Below are 22,849 nucleotides of genomic sequence, written 5' to 3'. Positions count from 1 at the left end.
TATAAAGGTGGAAGGAATAAATAGTGGGTCTATACAAGGGCGATGTTCTTGAGGGCAATATTACAGAAATGGAAGAGAATGTAGATGAAGATGAAATACGAAATATGATACGGCGCGAAGCGTTTGACAGAGCACTGAAAGACCTAAGCCGAAAAAAGGCCCCGGGAGTGGACAACATTGCATTAGAACTACTGACAGCCTTTGGAGAGCCAGGCCTGACAAAATCTACCATCTAGTGAGCAAGATGTATGAGACAGGCGAAATACCCTCGGACTTCAAGAAGAATATAATAAGTCCAATCCCAAAGAAATCAGTTGTAGACAGATGTGCAAATTACTGAACTATCAGTTTAATAAGTCACAGCTGCAAAATACTAACACGAATTCTTTACAGACAAATGGAAAAACATGCAGAAGCCAACCTCGGGGAAATCAGTTTGGATTCGTTAGAAATATTGGAACATGGAGGCAATACCGACCCTACGACTTATCTTAGAAAATAGATTAAAGAAAGGCAAACCTACGTTGCTAGAATTTGTAGTGTTAGAGAAAGCTTTTGACAACGTTGACTGGAATACCCTCTTACAAATTCTGAAGGTAGCAGGAGTAAAATACAGGGAGTGAAAAGCTATTTACAATTTCTGCAGAAACCAGATGGCAGTTATAAGAATCGAGGGGCACCAAAGGGAAGCAGTGGTTGGGAAGGGAAAGAGACAGGGTTGTAGCCTATCCCCGATGTTATTCAATCTGTTTATTCAGCCAGCAGTAAAGGAAATTGTGGTGTCACCGCCAGACACCACACTTGCTAGGTGGTAGCTTTTAAATCGGCCGCGGTCCGCTAGTATACGACGGACCCGCGTGTCGCCACTGTCAGTGATGGCAGACCGAGCGCCGCCACACGGCAGGTCTAGAGAGACGTACTAGCACTCGCCCCAGTTGTACAGCCGATTTTGCAAGGAACGGTTCACTGACAACTACTCTCTCATTTGCCGAGACGATAGTTAGCATAGCCTTCAGCTACATTTGCTACGACCTAGCAAGGCGCCGTATTCAATTGATATTGAGATTCTATTGATGTATCATCAAGAGCGATGTTCTACAAATGTGGATTAAAGTTAAGTATTCCAGAAGCTACGTACTTTTCTTTATAGCATTCATTACGTATCCTGTTTCAGACCTCACGCCAGCCTGCGTGAGTTTAAGCGCATGCCTTTCGGCTTCCTCTCATTGTGTCTAGGCTGTCTTGTCTTAGACACAACAGAAATAAAAGAAAAATTCGGAGTAAGAATTAAAATCCATGGAGAAGAAATAAAACCTTCGAGGTTCGCCGATGACATTGTAATTCTGTCAGAGACAGCAAAGGACTTGGAAGAGCAGTTGATCGGAATGGATAGTGTCTTGAAAGGAGGATATGAGATGAACATCAACAAAAGCAAAACGAGGATAATGGAATGTAGTCGAATTAAGTCGGGTCATACTGAGGGAATTAGATAAGGAAATGAGACACTTAAAATAGTAAAGGAGTATTGCTATTTGGGGAGAAAAATAACTGATCATGGTCGAAGTAGAGAGGATATAAAATGTAAACTGGCAATGGCAAGGAAAGCGTTTCTGAAAAAGAGAAATTTGTTGATATCGAGTATAGATTTAAGTGTCAGGAAGTTGTTTCTGAAGGTATTTGTACGGATTGTAGCCATGTATGGAAGTGAAACGTGGACGATCAATAGTTTAGACAAGAAGAGAATAGAAGCTTTCGAAATGTGGTGCTACAGAAGAATGCTGAAGATTAGGTGGGTAGATCACATAACTAATGAAGAGGTATTGAATAGAATTGGAAAGAAGAGAAATTTGTGCACAACTTGATTAGAAGAAGGGATAGGTTGGTAGGGCATATTCTGAGGCATCAAGGGATCACCAATTTAGCATTGGAGGGCAGGATGGAGGGTAAAAATCGTAGAGGGAGACCAAGAGATTAATACACCAAACAGATTCAGAAGGATGTAGGCTGCAGTAGGTACTGGGAGATAAAGAAGTTTGCACAGGATGGAGTAGCATGGACAGCTGTATCAAAACAGTCTCTGGACTGAAGACCACAACAACATCGCTTCTGAAGAAAGCAAACTTTATTAACATTGTACATCTTTACTCTTCATGTATGCATCTTTATTTTGCAACATAGTCACCCTGGTGAAGAACATTTTTCTGCTGAGGGACCAGTTTTTTGATACTGTCACTATATAATCTTTGATATTTATGGAAAGATGCAGGTTGCGGCTTCTTCAACTAAGTTATTTAAATTTTGTGTAGAGATGAAGTTGGATGGGCCCAAGTCAGAAATGTATGGAGGATGATCGAAGACAGTGAAGTCGAGGTGTTGGACAGTTGCACACATGCAGCACTCTTGTGTGGTGCCACATGGTCATGCAGAAGGAGAGGATGCTTGATGTGTGGACAGTTTTCTGATAGTCTCACTGTACGCTGAGATAGTTAGGTTACATAAAGCCACGTCACATGCTACACTTTAGAGTCCTATAGTGGCAGCGAGCAGCAGCTTGTGTCAGCAGAGTGGGAACGTCGGCTGAGTAACATGCATGGCATGTAACACATCAGCCTATCTAGAAATCAGCATAAAATATTTCAAATTATTAGATATCTCTCACTGTCCCTCTAGCTATGATAATACTTGCATACTTACAAGTAAGGGATGTGTTGTTCCACAGGATAATGTACCCAGGATTACACGAGTCACTCGAGAGAACTACCAACCAAAAACCCATTTTAGAATCAGATGAAGCAATGTAATAAGCTGTTTGCTCCATTTTCTAATGTTCTGTTGTTGTTAGATGAGGAAATGAACTGTGTAGCATTTGCAAACATTTTGTGTTCTACGTATTTAAATACTGCATAGTATATTGAGCCCATTTCGGATATATTCTTAATTCTACAGTTACAGAATTTTATTGTGAACAAAATTGTATATATTCTTAAAAGGAGCTACAGAATGTGTCAGCATTTAAACCATTCCTTATCAATTCTAGAATGGAACATGTTACATTTGCCAATATATTGAGTGTCTTTAATCTGTTGACAATATTACCTGTGTTGGGAATAGAACGTTGTGTTGGCTGACAGTAGTTCCTATTTCAATACGCTTTTAATTTTTAACTGTTTTATTATAAAACTTATTCTTAATTTCATATCATTTACTACTTATTAGGGTGAAATAGAGTAATAATCTAACAGGTGGGCTATTTTCTACAGTGTTGAAGAGATTTTCTCGTCTGCAGCACTTTTGATTTTCAGTCGAATATTTGTTCCTACGTCGACACCAACGTTGTATCTGGGGATATATCTTCACATTTGAGAGAAGTTCAATCGTTCGGTATTTTTTATAATTTCAGAAAAGCCCTGCACCAAATCAAAGGTGTGTGCCATGATTTAAAATTGGAAGTAGAGGATGTACTAAAGATCTGTAGAAGTGTTCACTAGAAGCGGCAATAAAAGTGTGCAGAGGTACAGCATTCTCGCCTGAAGTGGGAGTACAGAAACAGTGAATGACAGAAGGTTTAAATTTATCAAATCTTTATTTTAATAATGAAGAAGAGTCATGGAGTGGAGCTCTATTCGTTTTACTCCAAGGATGTCTGTCGAACTGCTAGCTTCACCTTAGAATGTCTATCATCTGCTGGTTGTTGTTCTCCCTGGCGAAGTCCAGTGGGGTTTTTCCCTGGCTGTCCCTGGTGGTCCGGTCCGCCCCTGCCTCGAGCAGTGCAGATGCCGCCTCTGCGTGGCCGTTCAGAGCCGCATAGTGCAGCGGCGTTCGCCCCCACTGATTCCTAGCGCTGTGGTAAGGAGTGGCCGCCAGCAGCAGCCGCACCACAGCCACATGTCCTTTCTCTGTAGCCGCAAGCAATGGCGTGCTCTTCGTTTTGTTCCTGGCATCAGCCTCCGCCCCTGCCTCCAGCAGCAGCCGCACCACAGCTTCGTGGCCATTGTATGCAGCCCTGTACAGGGGCGTCTCCTGCCAGCCGCTGGTCCTGGCGTCCACCTCTGCTCCACCTTCCAACAGGCACCTCGTTGCGTTCTCGTGTCCCTTGCCTGCTGCCCAGTGCAGGGCGGTGTACCTGTCTTCGTCCTCATCCCTCGCCCTGACGTCCGCACCAACTGCCAGCAGAGTCTGCAGCTCGGTGACTGCATCCTCCTTCGCTGCCTGAATCAGCCTGCTGTTCTTCTCCTTTTCAGGAAGGCTCCTGTGCAAAAACGGCCAACTGTAAAATTTTTCTCCGGTAACATACTTCTGATTAATAATACTCCAAAAGAACCTGAGATGAGACCAGTTCCAAAAGTACATGTGTCCAATGACCATTAACCAATCTGCAATTTTCTCCATTTATGATACGAAACAGTGGGCCAGTCTCTATTTATTAAAATACAGATGCACAGTGACAAGAAACTCCCAAAGTCTTCATCAATTAAAAACTTCTATATTGTATCTCTCCAGATCATATTTTGTCACATTGATTCCTGACATTTAGTGTTTTGTCAGAATGCTGCTGTTAAGCAGCTACTGCCCTCCACTGAAACAGATGCCTTATGAAGGTATAATGGTCCTCTATGCGCAGCAACCCCCTTTCTAATATACCCAAACGTGGAAGCCAAAATTACTCATGTCGTCAGGTATTTAAAGAAAGTTTCCTGTCATACCAGTTCTCTTATTTGCAAATTTTTCAAAACATCTTCGTCAACAGTGTCAGCTAATGTTTAAGAGGAAACAATTTAATCAAAATACTTCAGATTACTTCTTCATCCATACAATCAATCAAATCATCGATCGAGGACCCTGTACATCATGTTCCTCCATAGATGGCGATCCTGTGCACTTTGGATCCAGTTGTCATGGACTCCTAGTTGGCAGAGGTCTTTCTGTTGCACATCCTCCCACCGCTTCCTGGGTCTTCCGATTGGGCAGGTACCATCAGGCCTTCCGATAAGTACGGCTTTTGCCCGAGAGGCGTCTGGTCTCCTAGAAATGTGGTCTCCCAGTCTCATTCTCCGCGCTTTCAGTTTTTGTACGATGTTCGGTTGCCTCAACAGCTCATACAATTCTTGATTTTTTCTACGTCTCCACGAGCTCCCTTCCTTGATAGGTCCATAGATACTTCTCATAATGTTTCTTTTGAAGATCAACAAGTGTACTTCGTTCTTCTTTGTTGCTCTTAGGGTTTCTGTCCCATACAACAATACTAGCACTATCATGGCATTGTATGCATTAAGTTTGGTCTTAATTGACAGATTCTTGGATGACATTATTTGCTTTAGACTGAAATAAGTTTTAGGCCCGTACACAAGAAGTTGTTTTATTTCCTGTAACAAGGTATTTAAAATTTTCTACTTTAGCAAATTTCCAAATCCCTACCTGTAATGGGATGTCATTAGACCCCTCTCTTGATAACTATATTACCCCGGTCTTTTCCGCATTAATTTGTGACCTGATATTAATTGCATTTTGCGCTAGGACCTCTACAGTTTCTGCCATCTCTTCATCTGATTCTGCTAGAAGTGCGATATCGTCTGCATAACCCAATAAATCCTTCCTTCCATTTAGCATCACCTCTTTGTTTTCTCTTTTCATTTCTCGGATTGCTTTCTCTAGGACGAGATTAAATAACACTTGTGAAATAACATCACCTTGTCTCACACCCATTCCGATACGGAATTCCTCAGACAGCTCACCTTGGTATTTGACTTTGGCTATTGTCTCCACTGTCTCTTTATCCATACACACAAACATATTTATTGGCATATACACATGTACAAACTCGCTGAGAAGAGTGCTTGTATGATAACAAGCATATCCACAAGCAGTCTCATACGCTCGCAAGTGCACACTCATTCGCATATACATATACACAGAAACACATGACCACCCCTCCCCCTGCCCCCTCCACACACAAACACAAACATATACAAAAACAGACACACTCTCAACTTAATTCCTTGTAGCTGCAATGTGTCTAATGGCAACAGCAAATCCTGCAGTTTTTGAAAGTATATTTATGATGCATATGCTTAGCTAGATTATTTTTCGTAATAGAGATCCTAAAAACTATAGTCCTGACACTGTTCATGTATTTACTAATAAACACCTCATGTCCTTCGTGTGTGACAGCCTCATTACAATGAGTTTAACTCACAATACCTACACTATGACACTATAAACAGCTTTCCATGCTCTCCGATGTTCGAGTCCCCCCTTGGGCCACGGAGGAGAATTTTCTGTACTTTAATCATATCGAAACAAGGGCGCACCATCTATACAAAAATAAAAAAAGGGAACCTGCCGACGTTTATGTAATATCTCAATATATCAATGATCCATGAATATCGTTTGGAATAAAATCTAGAGAATAAGGTGTATTAATATAGCTATGGGAAAACTACAGGCACCATCTAAAATCTTTTTTGAAAACATTTTATGCAACTTGACACCAAGCGGATCAGAACAGCAAAAAGCGTGTTGATGGTAGAGCGTCAGGTGGGACATCTACTTAATGGGAATTTCTCCCTGTTGGAAACGCCTCGAGCAATAGCGTGCCGAAGGACTATGTGGCGCGGACTGAGTGACTGATTGCTCCAACACATGTCAAAGAAGGGATGAATTCGGTTACTGAACATTTTAAACAAAATATGGACCAACCAAATCCTTCATCCATTCCTAGCTCTCGTTAAAACATAAGAGAAAAATGATAGGGCACAAAGGTAGATTGAGGATCGAAAAGCACTGCCCCTTGGACGACCCGGTCTTAGAAAGTGTAACGGCACAACTGAAACGCTGGTATCATCATCACTGATATACGATATGGGTTCAGTGACAATCAGTATTTGCTAGGAGTTATACGGATACGACAACCGATTATGACAGTTTTATTATGACGCTATTCATAATTGGGTTGAAGAATCATCACATCCCACAGTCATTCATTCACAGGCTACACCGATTGTTTTCCGATAGAACCCTGATTAATACTAGACACTATGAAACAGTAGGTCCAAGGAGAGAAAGCAAAAGGTTATGATAAGGCTCACTGTTTAGTCTAATTACATCAGACCTGCATCCAGAGTTCTACCCAAGTGCGGGATATAGATGCGTGCAGTATGCAGATGATTTTTATATTTATGCTCGTATCGATAGTTTTCCTGAGTGTCAGCAGCAGATGGATAACGCTGTGATAGCGTTCAGTGAATGGCTGAATGACAACTGCCTCGACATGTTGCCTGATAAATCAGCTGTGTGCCTATATATGAGACATAGGCTTAAAGAAACAAGACTTATAAGATTAGGACATTATGTTCCCGGTCTAAAGAGTGGTCAGGTACTTAGAGCTTTATACCCATCATAAGTTAACATGATCACATCACACAAATCACGTAATTAACAAATCTGAAGGTACCAGGGAAATCCGTCGCACTGTAACAGGAGTTTGTTGGGAATCTTCGTTAGCACATATAATGGCATCCGTCCATCCTTGAGGGATGATGGTGTTAACATGCTTGGTTCAGAGTCTGCAGCATCTGCTGTGGCTAAAAAGTCCCACTCGAGAGTGGCAATCCCTACTGCAGTTGGGACATGTGAAATCTGAGGGACTTAGAATAGAGGCCGCTGTCTCTTCCCTTTGTCCTCTTCCTGATTTGTTCCTGTGTGCGTTCGTCCTCTGAGAGCTTGACGCTGTTCCGCACAGTTACTCGCCACTTGACACGGTCATCTGCATTGCTTTTCCCGACTTGGATTGATTCTGGTCTTGGTCAGGTCTCTCTTGCAGACATCCTTGAAACGAAGATGCGGTCGTCCCAATGGCCTCACACCTTCCTGAAGTTCTCCGTACAGCAGTTGTTTCGGTATCCGTTCAGGATCCATGCGCCTGACATGTCCCAACCATCTTGCTTGGGAGTGCAAAGATGCTGGTTGTGCTTGCACGATAAAAGACTTCGGTGTTGGGTACTCTATCTCTCCAAGAGATCTGAAGGATCTTCTGGAGGCAGCGGAGATGGAAGCTGTTGAGTCGATATTCATGCTTAGAAGGAGTTGTCCATGTCTCACAGCTACAGAGAAGGGTGCTTATAACACAAGCGTCTAGACTTTTTAGCTTTTTTGGTAAGCAGTCTCTGTTTTTCAGTCTAGTCATGACAGATGATGCCTTTGCGATTCTGTTAGTAATTTCAGTGTCCATGGACAAGTTGCTACATATTGTGGATCCTACCTGGAGAGGATTGCCATCAATGCTGATGGAAGGAAAGTTGGTAGTGCTCTGCGCCATAATCTTAATCTTTTGAAGGCTGATGAGTAGACCAAATTTTTCACAGGCATGTGATAATTTGTTGATTATATACTGCAGCTCGTCTTCTGTGTTCGCTACTAGAGCTGCATCGTCAGCATTTAACAACTCACGGATAACAACTGTATTTACTTTGGTCTTGGCCTTGAGGTAAGCAATGTTGAAAAGATTTTCATCAGACCCTGTATGTAGATACACTCCATCCCCACAGTCTTCAAAGGCAAATCTGAGCAGAAGGGAAAAGAAAATCCCAAATAATGTAGGAGCTAACACACACCCCTGTTTCACACCGCTATTAACAGGGAATGCTTCTGATGTTTTACCATTGAAGCAGAGTGTTTCTTGTGTTTTCTCATGGAAAGAGACAATTATTTATAGTAGTTTAGGTGGGCATCCAATCTTCTGCAACAGTTTGAAAAGCCCATTTCTGCTCACTAAATCAAACGCTTTAACAAGGTCAATGAAAGCAATATGAAGTGGCCTCTTCTACTCACGACATTTCTCTTGTAGTTCTCTTAAGGAGAAGATCATATCTACGGTTGATCGCCAAGGCCTGAGGCCACACTGAGATTCTGAGTAGAGTGTAGAAGCTAAGATTTGTAATCGCATTAGGATGACTCTTGCATAAGCTTTCCCGGCAACACTTAGTAATGAATGCCTCGGTAATTGCTACAGTCACTTCTGTTCTCTTTCTGTTTATATAGAGTAACTATCCTCGAATTCCTCATACTCATCGGGACATAACCTTCTTCCCAGCTGATTGTGATAAGTGAATATAAATGTTTGAGAAGAACAGACTTGTTATACTTAATAACCTCTGCAGGGATCCCATCTTCACCTGGGGCCTTTCCGTTACCAAGGGAATCTATTTCTCTACTGAGTTCTTCCTTAGAAGGCATTGCATCTAGTTCTTCCATAACTGGCATTTGTTTGATGGCGTCACATGCATCCTTGCTAACTTCATTCTCGGCTGCATACAACTCGAGGTAGTGTTCAACCCAGCGTTCCATTTGGTTGCCTTCATCAGTAACGACTTCACCCGTCTTGGACTTCAGAGGAGCTGTTTTTCTGACAGTTGGTCCAAATGCTTTCTTAATACCATCGTACATTGCCTTAGCATCCCCAGAATCTGCCGCTTTCTGTGTACCTGCACATGAATTCAGCCAGTAGTTATTTGCGCATTTCCTGGATGTTTGCTGTGCCCTGTTCTTTACTTTCCATAGGTCATCTCGAGTTCTTTCATTTGGGTTTCTTTTGTAAGCAAGCAGGGCTTTCCGTTTAGCCTCAGTGACGGGTTCCATTTCTTCCAAATTTTGCTCGTACCAGTTCTTATTTCTTTTTCCTTTCATTCCATAGGCCAATACTTCTGAGTTGTAGATTGCACCTGAGAGTTTTGCCCAATTCTTATCAACATTCCTTTCCGCTTGCACGTTTCCTGGGAAAGCACTTTCAAAATTACTGGCAAAATCCTGTTTTCTTTGTGTCATGAACATGATCTGTGTTGATACGGGGATGACCTCTCGGTTTAGCGTGGTGATATTTCTTAGGAGTGAGCCTCAATGTGCACGCCACCAAAGCGTGGTCAGTGTTGCAATCAGCACTATGATAATTTCGTGTAAGTAGCACATTTTTGAGAGCAGTACGCCTAGCTATGACTAAGTCAAGTTGATACCAGTGATGAGAGCACGGGTGTCTCCAGGACACCTTGTGCTGATCCTTAAGCTGGAAATATGTGTTTGTAATGCAGAGTCCATAAAAGCAGCAAACTTCAAGCAGTCTCTGGCCATTTTCATTTATTTTTCCCACCCCATGATGTCCCAGGCAATTCGGTCATATGTCGTTATCTGATCCAACTCTAGCATTAAAGTCCCCTAGAATATACAGTGTCTCGGTGCTAGGTACCTCGGCTATTCTGTCGCTGAGTAAATCATAAAACAGAGCCTTCTCTTCCATGCTGGATCATAAGGTGGGAGCGTACACATTTAGGATGTTGACAGTGCCGCTTGAGGAGCATATTTTTAAAGCGATAATTCGCTCTGTTCCACCGGATGGTGGTACAGTACAGTCCAGAAGGGTGTTTTTAAAAGCAAAACCTATACCATGAAGTCTTGGCTCGTCTTGAGGCTTCCCCTGGCAGAAGAATGTGTAATTATCCTCCCTGATAGAGCCCGCGTCTGGAAGCCGCGTCTCCTGCAGTCCCGCAATGCCTACATTCAAACGATGGAGCTCTCTGCCAATTACTGCAGCCTTACGGATGAAATCAACCTCTTGGGCATCGTCAATGTACCTTGGACACATGGTCCTAACATTCCAGGTGGCAATACGAAAAAGTGATTTCTTTATTATTTCATTTTTGTTTTTAGTAGGTGTACTATATCAACCCGCTTGTCGAAGATTACTTCTAAGCTCCACACAGCCCGTGAAGCAGGCGGATAGTGGCGGGACAGCCCCTTATTGGCTGGGGGCGAGCGCTAGCTGTCCAGTGAGATGCAAAGATCTCTCCCACCGTCGGAAGTGGTCCCTGGCACTCGAGTCGTACGCCAATCAGACAGAGCTTATAACCGGTAACTGCCTCTTCCCGTGTTCTGCCGTAGTGCTACGATAAGGCAGTGCCTCATGGCACATATAGCGCGCAGATAATACCTTACTTGGATTACGGAAGCGTCGGTTACAGTTCAGAACGCAGAATAGGATAAAAAACTATCTGTTATACAGTGAAGCTATCAGAGCATCCAAATCGACTCCAACTAACGCCTCGCGAATGGAATTAAATGTATTTCCGGCGTAGGTCTAATAACATTTCGTCACTGTCAAATTCTTCGTCATCATATTACTCCTGGAACGTCTTCACTTCTTAAATGAAAATTTGATAACAGAAATTAAATTGCTATGCAGGCATGTAATGAATTAAGAAGAAACCACCACCTTTAGCAGAATTTTTCTTCGATGCTCCCTCCTTCCGCAAATACGTCGCCACTTCGCAAAATATAAGCTGCTTCAGCACGCCCTACACTCATACCTTACTGAAGTTGAATACCAAGACGCAATTTCGTTTCAACAAAGTTACACTGAGTGAGAAAGTTTTAGCTACCAAATTAGCACCTGGACTATCCTCATGACAGGTCTACGCGGACGGATCTAAATAAAAAGAGGAGTATGAAGTGCATTTGTAGATGGCAAGGCTAATTGCAGAGGCAAATTCAAGCTCCCTGAAGGTGCATTCAAACTCCAGGACTCAAAGCGATTTTAGACGGATTTAAATACACAAAAGAAGTACAAGAAGAAAAAATCAATTTTATCCGACTCACATTCAGCAGTGATGCTGTTAAAATACTACTATGCAACGTACCAAAAATTATAAACTGCATTATAGAAGCAACACAGGAGATTTCCCTCATAAATAAGAAATTGGAAATTTGAGGTAAGTTCCTGTGGGACCCAACTACTGAAGCCATCGGACCTCGGCCTACACACTACTTAATCTAACTTACACCAACTTCAACAAACTTACTCTATGACCAACATACCCGACCTTCCTCCACCCACTCCCTCCCCCCACCCCCCATTCACCCTATTCACCATGCCGTAGCTTCCAGGGTCTGTATGTGCATATAGGTGCGATGTATACTATTTTCCCATGTTTTGTTATGACTTTAAGAAAGGATTTTCCTGCTACATTTTACGTTTTGTGTTTTGCTGCTACACATTAACTTTAGACACATGGAAACCGATTTATGTGAAGACTACGAAAATTTCGTTTTCAGCTACCTAATCTGAGATACTGGTCGCTTAACGTACTTGGTGTGTTAGCGCTCTCTACCTGCTGTTGCTCTTATTTGTGTAAACATAGGACGACCTCAAGCTACCGGTAGCCTTGCTCATACATCTGCGTGTACAAATTCTGTCTGGTTGGACTCGTATGAGAATACTTCTAATGGTATGTTGTGGCTCTTAGCCATGTTATTCTCTTTACATATCCTTCAGCCAATTGAACCTACCATTGTTACATTTTTTGTATTTTAGAACTCGTTTGATAATAGCAGAAAGACAAAATTAGTCATTGTGAATCGTACTGCAATGCGTGGGCAAAAAGGGAGGGGAGTTTAATAAACTGCCAGACATGATTCGATGTTCGTTTACAGACTTTATGTCTTCAATGGATAACTAGAAATTCTCGTGTCGTAGAGCTTCATCTTTGCAGACTTTCTCTCAAGTTTATACCTGCAATTAACTGAAAACAAGCTTTCCATTTTGGGACAGTATCTAAGTCCTAATAGCATACTCCTTTCAGCTACGTTAGAAATATTAGTGTTTAGGGTAGTTTCATCAGTAGGGAATTTTTTGTGGTGAAATTTCGCGCCTACCATTTTGATGTAAGCCGTTAAAATTTGATTTTTTGCATATCTCCTTTCTTTTTTATCAGCAAACTGATTTCATCGGTATACTACTTACATTTTATCTAGATATTGCAGACCTGGGGACCTTGTAATGTTTTAAGACATGGCTCCACGCCAATAGCGTCTGACAGCAGCCAGACCTGTCCAAAAGAGTTTTTCAATTGTTAATGTAATCTTAAGTTATCCATTAACATTAATTCTCTATGCTCCATCCCCACAATTTTGTATGTTTGTCATCCGTGCGTTAAACCTCGTTTTGTTCACAGTGTTAATATGAAATTGTGTTTTAACTCAATCATACACGATGTCACATCATGGATTGTGGGGAAACCGGAACAGAACAGAATCGAAACGTTTGAGATGTGCTACAGACCAATGTTGACGTTTAGGTGTACTGATAAGGAGTGTGGGGGTTCTGCACAGGAGAGGAAATGAATGTACGAAAAGCACTGACAAAAAAAGGACAGGATGATAGGACATCTATATAGACATCATGGAATAACTTCCATGGTATTACAGGGAATGGTAGAGGTTAAAAACTACAGAGAAAGACAGGGATAGGAATTATTCCACCAAATAATTGAGAACGTAGGTTGCACATGCTACTGCGAGATGAAAAGGTGGCACAAGAGAGGAAGACGAGGTGGGCCGTATTAAACCTGAAATAAGACTGATGACTCAAAAAACACGATGGCAAAGTCTACGAAATTTATGATTAGCTGTGATTTGTAGATTGAAGTGAGAGATAAAATATATCTGTTTAGTCTGCCAATAGATCGGACGTGCTCCTAACTATAGTTGCAATGAGTTGTGAAGTAGATTCTCTTCTGAAATGATTTGAATACGTTATTTAATAAGAATCTCAATACTGGAAATATATATTGAGTAAAATTATCAGTCTACAAACTTAATGTGGTATCCGCTTTTGTTGATTGGGGTTAACACCACTAGCCCACCAATGAAATATCTTGGAAGTATTAGTTCGGCTAAAATGTAAATGTAAACTAACCACCACTTGTCATCAATGGCTACCCAAAAAATTGCACTTGTACTCCTACAATGCTCACTGATTTATTTTTTATGACGACCATCTCTCACAGTTCTTGTCTGGTTATAGCGAATACTATGCTGTCGTTATCTTCCCTAGTAATTTGTCTTAGAAAGGTGATTTCCAGATGCGCTAGTTGACACTGGATTCACTTATAAGATATATATCACAGTGCCTAAAAAGTGTTGTGTATTTGTTTACAAAGTCTGGCGTTGTCTTCCGTCATTGCCCGTTATCTGTTCTGTTAGTGCCTGCTTTGCCCCTTTATCCTCCGAGAGTGTGAATCTATTTTATTGGCGCCCACGTACATAGGGGCAAACGATCATCATAATAAAATAAGAGAAATCAAAGCTCACACTGAAAGATTAATTTGTTAGTTTCTCCTGCACACAGTTAGAGAGTGAAACTGTAGAGAAGTAGCTTGAAGGTGATTCAATTAATTCTCTGGCAGGCACTTAATTGTGATCTCCAGACAAACCGTGTAGGTGTAGTGTGTAACGTCAATGTTTGATCTTCAGCGTAGTTCTTTCCAACACGTACGAGAACATGTCTCTCTTATAAAATTTAGTTGTGTTATTTTGATTATTATGGGCTTTTCTACCATGCTATCTTTTCTTGTAAAGCGATGTCGATCCAGTTTTGACAAGCCCACTGACGTCTATGCACAGGTGATGCACACCATTTCCACCCCCCACAAACCACCAGCCCCTGGTTAACGGGAATTGCGACAGAGCACCAGATGCTATCCACCAGCTCCAGACCAGGAGAATATGGCGGCCACGACGTCATCGTCAGCTCACCATCCTACTCGTCAAATCACTGTACCACGGTTCTGCCCTTGACACGCACAGCTATCTTGCTGGAAGAATAAACAGAACAGTACTCCAGATATTTGCAGTGCCGCAGAGGTGCCACGTATTCTTGACAACTGGCGAGGTGTGGCTGTTGCAACATATCTCCACTCAACCACACTTCAAACGCGACTTCTCTTATTATTTCGAGAAGTCACCTTATCAATTACGCCTTCTGAGCATGCCTGCGTATGTGACTCCCTTTTATTGAGCCTGATGTTTGCACAGTTGATTGCTAAACACTACCAACAGAGTTTCTAGCCTACGTCTCTCGTAGTAGGGTAAACCACCACCCTCTACAGTGTTCGTTCCCCCAATTGTGTTACTGGCACATACCCAAGGTGAACCTCTGATTCTAACGTATCGAAAACAAATATGGAATCATCATGTTGGTGCATAAGTTCATAGTGCTTTTTCTTTCATGGTATTCCCGTTATCATGGCTTTATCCAACTACTGTCATTTTTACTTACAGTGGAGAGCTGTGGACGCTAGAAATGGAGTGCCAAGAGAAAAATCGACATATTCTCCCGTCAGAGTTCAAAAGAGGGTTGAGAGCGGGAGAGACAGCCAGAAACAGTTATGCCGCCTATGGAGATAATACCATTGGACAGCGCAAAGGCTATAAAATAGTTTTAAAAAGGAGGATCGTTTTTATATTAGTAACTCTACGTTCACATAGACCTCCAGTGTTTGATGATGATCGTTAAATGCATTAATCCACAATGATCCACGTCGATGCACTCTAGAACTGGAAATGTGACGAACTGTGATCGCTACACAATCGTGCGACTTGTGCATGCAATCGGGAAGGTTCAAGAATCGGGTGTATGGGTACTGCATGTTCTATGGCAAAAGCACAGAAATCAGCGACTGGACATACATGTACCTCTGCTTGCTCGTTATCAATTGGCTCGTGAACAACTTCCACAATTCCTATCCTGTATCATTACTGGTGACAAGAGATGCTGCTTTTATGCTAATATAAGGAAAACAGAGGAATGTTTGAGCGCAAACAAAGCAGCAACTCCCGTACAAATACCTGCGCGCATTCCATCTTCTGGTAGAACAGCGACAGTTTGGTGTACTGGAACCACTTGTCCGCGGAGTAACCACCAATGTTGACATTTATTGCCACCAACAGAGATGTCTTGCAGACAAAGTCCGAGAACAACGGCCAGGAAGACTGCGTGAAGCGATACTAGTCCACGATACCGCCCGCCAGCGTTCTGCTAGACTGTCGTACGCACCTGATCTCGCGCTAGAGATTTTCACCTTCTGCGCTCTCTATCGAAAAATCTTGAAGGAACTTCTTTGCCGGATGAACATGCGCTCGGAAGTTGGCTCAACGAGGTGTTCGACGGAAAACCAGGCGATCGAAAAGTTGCTCCAGTGATTGCAGACTGTTGTACGTAGTGAAGGAGTACATGCTAGTGATGACTAAAGCCTCTATTATGTTGTGTTTCATTAACGTATGGAAAAACGCTACGAACTTACACACCAACACAATAGAAGAGATAATAGAAGTTTGAGCCAGGTGTCGTCGTGAGCAAGAAACGCTTTCCAAGTGCAGTAGGGCATAAGTTTTCAGTGCTCTGTAGTCTCCGAAAAGTCAAAAGATACATATGCAAAATCTGAAGACACACCCCAGAACACGCCATATCCTTATTCTGCTGCATATTATTTTTGTTTGCTTTTTCCTGCTTGCGATTCATTCAAAATTTCTGTTTCAGTATCACCAAAGACTTCGATTCAAGATTATTTATTGACATAAAATCGAAGTTTTTAGGAGTGTCAATGCATCAGCACCTTCTGCCTTATCTATTTGTTAAACGAGTCATTCTCAGATGGAGCGCCATCACCGAAAGAGCAAATTGCATCCAACATATCAGTATATTCAGTACCTATGGAAAAGGATTTTGTTTTCTTACATCTTTCCCCCATAACTGCTGTGAATGAAATCTTGTGTCCTGAACTAATACAACCCATACGGTGAACCCAAAGAGGGATGTAAGGAATCACTTTGATCAATCACTAATCGCCACGAGAATTTATAAAAGGAATAAGTTCTATCGATAACTATAACCCCTATGTATGTTACCACATATGCGCTACAGCGTTATTCAATTTCCTTGCACCCAACCCTTGGTTGATGCCCCCACAGTCGCAGAGTGTAGTGTGTAGTGGCGGAACTCACCGCAGGCGAGAGACGGCAGAGTCATCTGGCGGAGGAGCGGTGCGGCTGGCCGTGGGCGGCGCAGCAGTGGCAGGGGTGCGGCCGCGGTCTCCCTGCGGCTCACTGCCGTCTGCAGAGGCCGGCGCGCTGCAAAGACAGACAGGCAGCGTGTGGTAAACTCAGTCCACTTGGAGGCCAGGGGACAGCTTGCTACCTGGATCGCTGCTGGGGGATCGTCTTCACACAAACAACAGAACAAACTCTGCCAGTGGCAATAGTGGGTCTGCTAAGGTGAATAACTCAGGAGAAGCAGTGTGTAAACAGATCAGATCAAGGCGGACTTCCTCAGACCGGTAGCTTACTGTAAAAAACAACAAAAGAAAGTGCAAATGAAACGTAGATGCAACGCCATCAGTTGTGCTATAGTAAAACGAGTACAGTTCAAATACACAACAAGAATCACATGGAAATAGCAACAGCAATAACCTTTGAATGTACTTATTGTGGTACTGATTTAATCAAATGTTGCTCGTACCTCATGTGTGAGGGACCACGCATTAGGAGGCTCACATGGTTGTGAGGCGAGCAGCAGCTTTCGAACAGACCCGCGAAAGAAATTCAGGTAAATAAAGTGCACAGAATTTGTGATGCAAAGAAGTTATTCCAATAAAATTCTTAAACCTGTAGCATTTAAATTTTCATTACATAAACTGAAACCGTTTCCACTGAACAGATTTAGTTCACATTGATCATGGGACCTCTCACTGAACAGGTGAATGTTAAATGTCATCTGTGCCAGGAAAACCTATAACACAGCAACAAACTATCAGTGAGCCGTGTCCGGCTCATGTTGATGCCGTTCATAGCTTTTCATCTTGTAATAGCGACAGTGGCGTCTCGTTTTCTTAGTGTGTTCACTGGCGCCACGACGTTTGCTCGCCTTGTCTGTCCGTGAGTAGCAGCAGCAGCGCTTATCGATAGTGCGTACTGTCGTACCATCTTTGGAGCGGCCTCTAGTATTTCCAGGTCGTCGTGTGTCGAGCTAATTGAGATGGGACAGAGCGGCAGTGAGGTCTGGACAGCCAGTACTCGCCCCACCCCTGGCGACACACACGTGCACTGTCCGACGGAGGGATTCAGCGAGTTTTAGTTGAATGGGCCGTGATATTCGAATAGTGCAACTTTCACTTGTGTGTGTGTGTGTGTCTGCCCGTCGAAGTGACATCATGGCAATAAGTCGTCAGGCGACGATTTATACTGGGATCTTCCCCGTGCCCGACTTGAGTGGGGACGACTGTTGGTTGGTCATTCGGTCGGTCTTCGCAGCAGACGACGTGCATTTGGTCTTCCGACCGCTTATGGCTTCCCTGTGTTTGTGCCTACTTATAATTCGTCCGTGTTGTTTCACAGTGACTGGTTTTAGTTTGGTTCAAATGGCTCTGAGCAGTATGGGACTTAACTTCTGATATCGTCAGTCCCCTAGAACTTAGAACTACTTCAACCTAACTAACCTAAGGACATCACACACATCCATGCCCGTAGCGGTCGCGCGGTTCCAGACTGTAGCGCCTAGAACCGCTCGGCCATTCCGACCGGCGACTGGTTTTAGTATTGTGAGTTGTTTGTGGAATTGTTTTCCCGGATCTGTGTGTATCTTGTGGTTTTGATGGAGCAGTTATTTCAATGCTGTCTGAATACTGGATTTCATGAGAGGTTGCGAACGGACGTCAGATCGGTTGTGGTGTAGCAGCGAGCAGGTCCGTGCGGCGTGAAGGCAAGCCGGGGCCGCTGGCGGAGTGCTGCCACTGACAGATCGAGGAGGGGTAGCTGCGAGAACGACGACTTTGTTGCACACCGAACCCTGGACGTTTAAGCTGAGTGAAGAGTTAACTGATAATGTAACATCGGCTATTCTGAGATCTCGCCTTTGGTCGGCGGGTTGTTGCTCCCTGGGCCTCTGAGCCTGGTGGCAACGAGTGAAGTGTTCCGAGGCAGTTTAATATTGCAGCCGTCTTTCTCTATTAGTTATTCATAATTAAATTTAGTATTATTCTTATCAGTGAAGTGCAACCAGTGGTATTTTCTGCATTGTGGCCGCTTACGCCCCAGTTACTTTTCTGGCAGTGTACCTTTCCTCATGGTTTTGATGCTGTCCGACATGGCGTGTAGTTCGACAACCTCTTTTATTGTACTGTGCATATGTTTTGGGAGGTCTACCTTGGTTCTAGTGTTTCCTTCAGCCTTGGGTGTTTTCTGAAGACGTACTGCTGTCTGTCTCTTCGCCCTTGCATAAATATATTCCATCGTTGTACTGGTGATCGAACGTCACGAGGATTGGTTAGTCGGTCGGTCGGCGCTTAAGCTGCCACTACTTTGAGTTGCCATCCTGTTGCTTGAGTACAACTCTTGGCCGCCTGTCTCACCTTACCTTATGTTTGAGTTAAATTCCCAAACTGACCCTTGGAATACTTGCTGAGAACCGCTTGTCCTCATTCCTTAGATTGTGATGTTTGTTTTAATGATCTTTGAAATTTTCTAGTCCGCAGCTCGTGGTCGTGCGGTAGCGTTCACGCTTCCTGCGCCCGGATTCCCGGGTTCGATTCCCGGCGGGGTCAGGGATTTTCTCTGCCTCGTGATGACTGGGTGTTGTGTGATGTCCTTAGGTTAGTTAGGTTCAAGTCGTTCTAAGTTCTAGGGGACTGATGACCATAGATGTTAAGTCCCACAGTGCTCAGAGCCATTTTTTGTAATTTTCCAGTTATTGTTGGTGTGGCCTTCAGCCGAGCAATAATTACACATCTTTCATAATAAGGCCTTCAGCCATGTTACAGTCTGTTTTAAAACGAAGTATTTATCTTAATATGTGCTATTTGGAATTGTTCTTCTGACTTCTAATTCAGGCCTTCAGATATTCGTTGTTTGAGGTTATTGTTGGAGGCCTTGGGCACCAAAATTGTGGAATTTTTTTCTGTGATGAGGCCTTCAGCCGTCATACAGCCAATGTGTTTTTTTATAGATTGTTTTAAAATTTTAATTCCTTTAAATAAATTTTACGTATTTTTTGTGCAACCGAGAGTAACTGATTATGGGCCCCATCCTGAGAAACCAGCTCCCAATCTGTGTATACATCTACACCTGACAACTGATCAGACGTTGTGACTCCAATGAAGTATTAAATTCTGTTTCACTAGTGTATTCAGGGTAACCATATTTCCTAGATTGTGAATAGGCGATTTCCTTGGGAATGAAGGAGTCAATCTGAATGAAAATAAAGATCATGAGTTTACATATACCAATGGACAAAGTTCATTTCTCTAAAAACTCATCAAATCGTGATTACAGGTCGGAAGTTGTGAATGTCAGCTGCAACTGGTCCCACAGAGCACAACATACGAGCTAGTGTCTGGTATCTGAAAGATAACAACTGAAGGGGGCAGGTACTGGTGTGTGTTTGTATACAGGACGTTTATTTTAACTTCACAAAACTGAATATGTCGAAAACGACGCATCGTACAAAAAAATTAAAAATTTTCTAGTTCAAAAGTCAATATTAGGAAATGGGGCATCTGTCTGTACTGGCCACCTACGAACAATCCCTCTATCTTTCGTGGGGCCAACTTTGTATTTTCAAATAGAACTCCATCATTTTTATTGCTTATTCAGATTCAACGCCAAAAAATGTGTGTGGCTTACCAAACCATTGTTTTCCATTCGTGTAATTAGCAAATATCAAATGTGGCTTCTTTTTGACGCAAGAATCGACGTGTTTCATTCCATGTTTTTGTTTTCTAACTATTGATATTAATGTTCACACATTACAACATCGTTGCAAATCTGCTTGTACAGAACCAATAATATGGCTAGACACTGATATATGTAATAAATAAGCTACTTGCATCGTAATAAGGTTTTAAGTTTCTTATAGAGTTGAATGATATGGGTCCCCTAACCATCGGAATGCTTGATTTCGGCCGCCACACTATCAAGGTGAGTCATTTCCGTTTGTGTTTCCATCCAACTGCCGTAAGTCTCGCACTGACCACTACACGGCTACTGGCAGAATACAAGCCACAACCACTATAATAAGATATACTTTCGTGTTAGGCTATATTGAACCAGTGAGTTTGAAACAGAGATATTTCTCATTTAGTTGCGTTTTGTAAAGCAGTCAGGCTGCTTAGGCAACATTATATCAAAGATAAGAATTGCAGTTTATTAAGCAGCTCATTAACTATGGCATAAATATTTATATATATATATACCTGAAAATAAAGTAAAATTTTTTGAAACACCAGGACCTAAGCTTGTAGGGAGTATTTGTACTGTGAGACGGTATGTAACAAATAATATTTTGATCTGAACATCTCATCAATGTTGAATTTGTTTCGAGATGGATCAGGAAGAACAACAGATGACGTAGTGAAGGTCTTAGTAGAAAGAGTAGAATTCTCCATATAGCATTTAGTAACACAATAGAGAAGTTCCAACAACACAGAGAAAGTCAAGCAGAGATTTGATGGATGCTCTTCAAACCAGCAAGCAGAGCATAGAACCTCCCACTAGTGTGTGTAATACAGGGAAGCGTACTTAGCTACCATATGCATGCTGAGGAACAACTAAACAGAAATAGGAAGGAAGTGTGAATAAGGGCCATAATTCATCTCTTTTGTTGATTGGCGACTCCATGTTGTCTTGTGCACTACGACCAGATAACAGGTATACTTGAAAAAAGAGACAGCATTGGTCGTATATTTTTTACTATCGCAAAATCGATTTTCTGTCACTGAGTGACCATCTTCAGTGCTATATTGTATAACTTAAATTGGGATGCACTGTTGTCAGCTATGTCTATGTGATTGCCGTAAGCTTAGTGACAACAGTGCATCCCAATTTAAGTTATACAATATAGCACTGAAGATGGTCACTCAGTGACAGAAAATCGATTTTGCGATAGTAAAAAATATACGACCAATGCTGTCTCTTTTTTCAAGTATTTCAGCTGTTTTGGTCATTGGACTTTCTTGTTGTACCGTGAGGTCGGCCTATAATATCTAGGAAGTAAGCAGCTACGCCTTCAACCACATCTGCTTATGTAAACTTATTTACTGGAGTCTTCTTTTCGTGCTTTGACTGGGAACCACACACTTATTAGGGCCTAGCATACTTCTTAACTCAACAGCTTCAGCTGGGGAAAGTAAGGGAACTTTGTTATGGAAACTATAATTGTATTACATACATCTATCAAGTAAGCAAATGAGAGATACACAACACGCAAATCTGTAATACTAATGTGGAAATAGTGGTTACTCTGACCGTTTGGTTTACTGCACCTACCCCAGAGGTTAACACTTCTGTTTGGTAACATCAGAAATTACAAACACGTTGCTGGCCTCCTTGAGCCATACAAAAGCCTGCTATAGAGCACTAAGTGTTGGTATTGGGTGACAGAGTTGCTCCTCATCTTCATCTTCCCTATGCATAGCATGACGCCATTTATATGTACCTCCTTGTAGGCAGCAGCAGAGGCAGCCAACAACAATAAAGACCCTTCTGCATCGACAGGCTAACAGTGACACTATACAGGACACAGAAAAAGACCTGCACACTTTCATGACCTGGCTGCCAACTGTAAACATCACTGTGTTTGCCCACGTTTTCAGCAGCACATAGTTGTATCTACCACTACAATGGTTCTTCCTCTGTCCACAGTCAATGTAATTTTTATTCAGAGGCTTGATGCCGGAATCTAAGTGACTGGCTGTTCCACACATAAAATTTAATAGTAATGATGATTGCAGATACGGACAAAGCAATTTATAAGGCTATGAAAAATTTGTCACTTCCTTGATTTTCGTTAGCCAGCTTAACTGTTAATAAATGCAGTTAAGTTATAGCATTAAATGAAACTGTTAAATGAATTTGTGGAAAACATCAAGTGATCACGTACGCTCATGGAGAAGAAATTGCAGCACCGAGAAGGGGTTCTGCGACATAAAGGAAAGTTTGTACGTCTGTTTCTACATCTGAAAGATTATGTCTATTCAGA

At 42.3% G+C, this 22,849-nt stretch overlaps 1 protein-coding gene across 1 annotated transcript in view; it reads right to left on the bottom strand.

Annotated features, from left to right (window-relative positions):
* Positions 1–3,660: 3,660 nt before the first annotated feature.
* LOC124712482 (serine/threonine-protein phosphatase 6 regulatory ankyrin repeat subunit A-like) overlaps positions 3,661–22,849 on the bottom strand; it is a 129,611-nt gene continuing 110,422 nt past the window's right edge. The window contains exons 6-9 of the mRNA XM_047242776.1: positions 16,825–16,950; positions 10,432–10,619; positions 9,131–9,479; positions 3,661–4,249 (exon numbers count right to left, since the gene is read on the bottom strand). Of these exons, the coding sequence (XP_047098732.1) occupies positions 3,661–4,249; positions 9,131–9,479; positions 10,432–10,619; positions 16,825–16,950 (1,252 nt within the window). The remainder of the gene's footprint in view (positions 4,250–9,130; positions 9,480–10,431; positions 10,620–16,824; positions 16,951–22,849) is intronic.

Source organism: Schistocerca piceifrons, chromosome 8 (assembly GCF_021461385.2).
Source record: "Schistocerca piceifrons isolate TAMUIC-IGC-003096 chromosome 8, iqSchPice1.1, whole genome shotgun sequence".
NCBI classification, from domain to species: domain Eukaryota; kingdom Metazoa; phylum Arthropoda; class Insecta; order Orthoptera; family Acrididae; genus Schistocerca; species Schistocerca piceifrons.
Note: the sequence above shows the minus strand (reverse complement) of the source record. Positions and strands in the feature narration are given on the sequence as shown.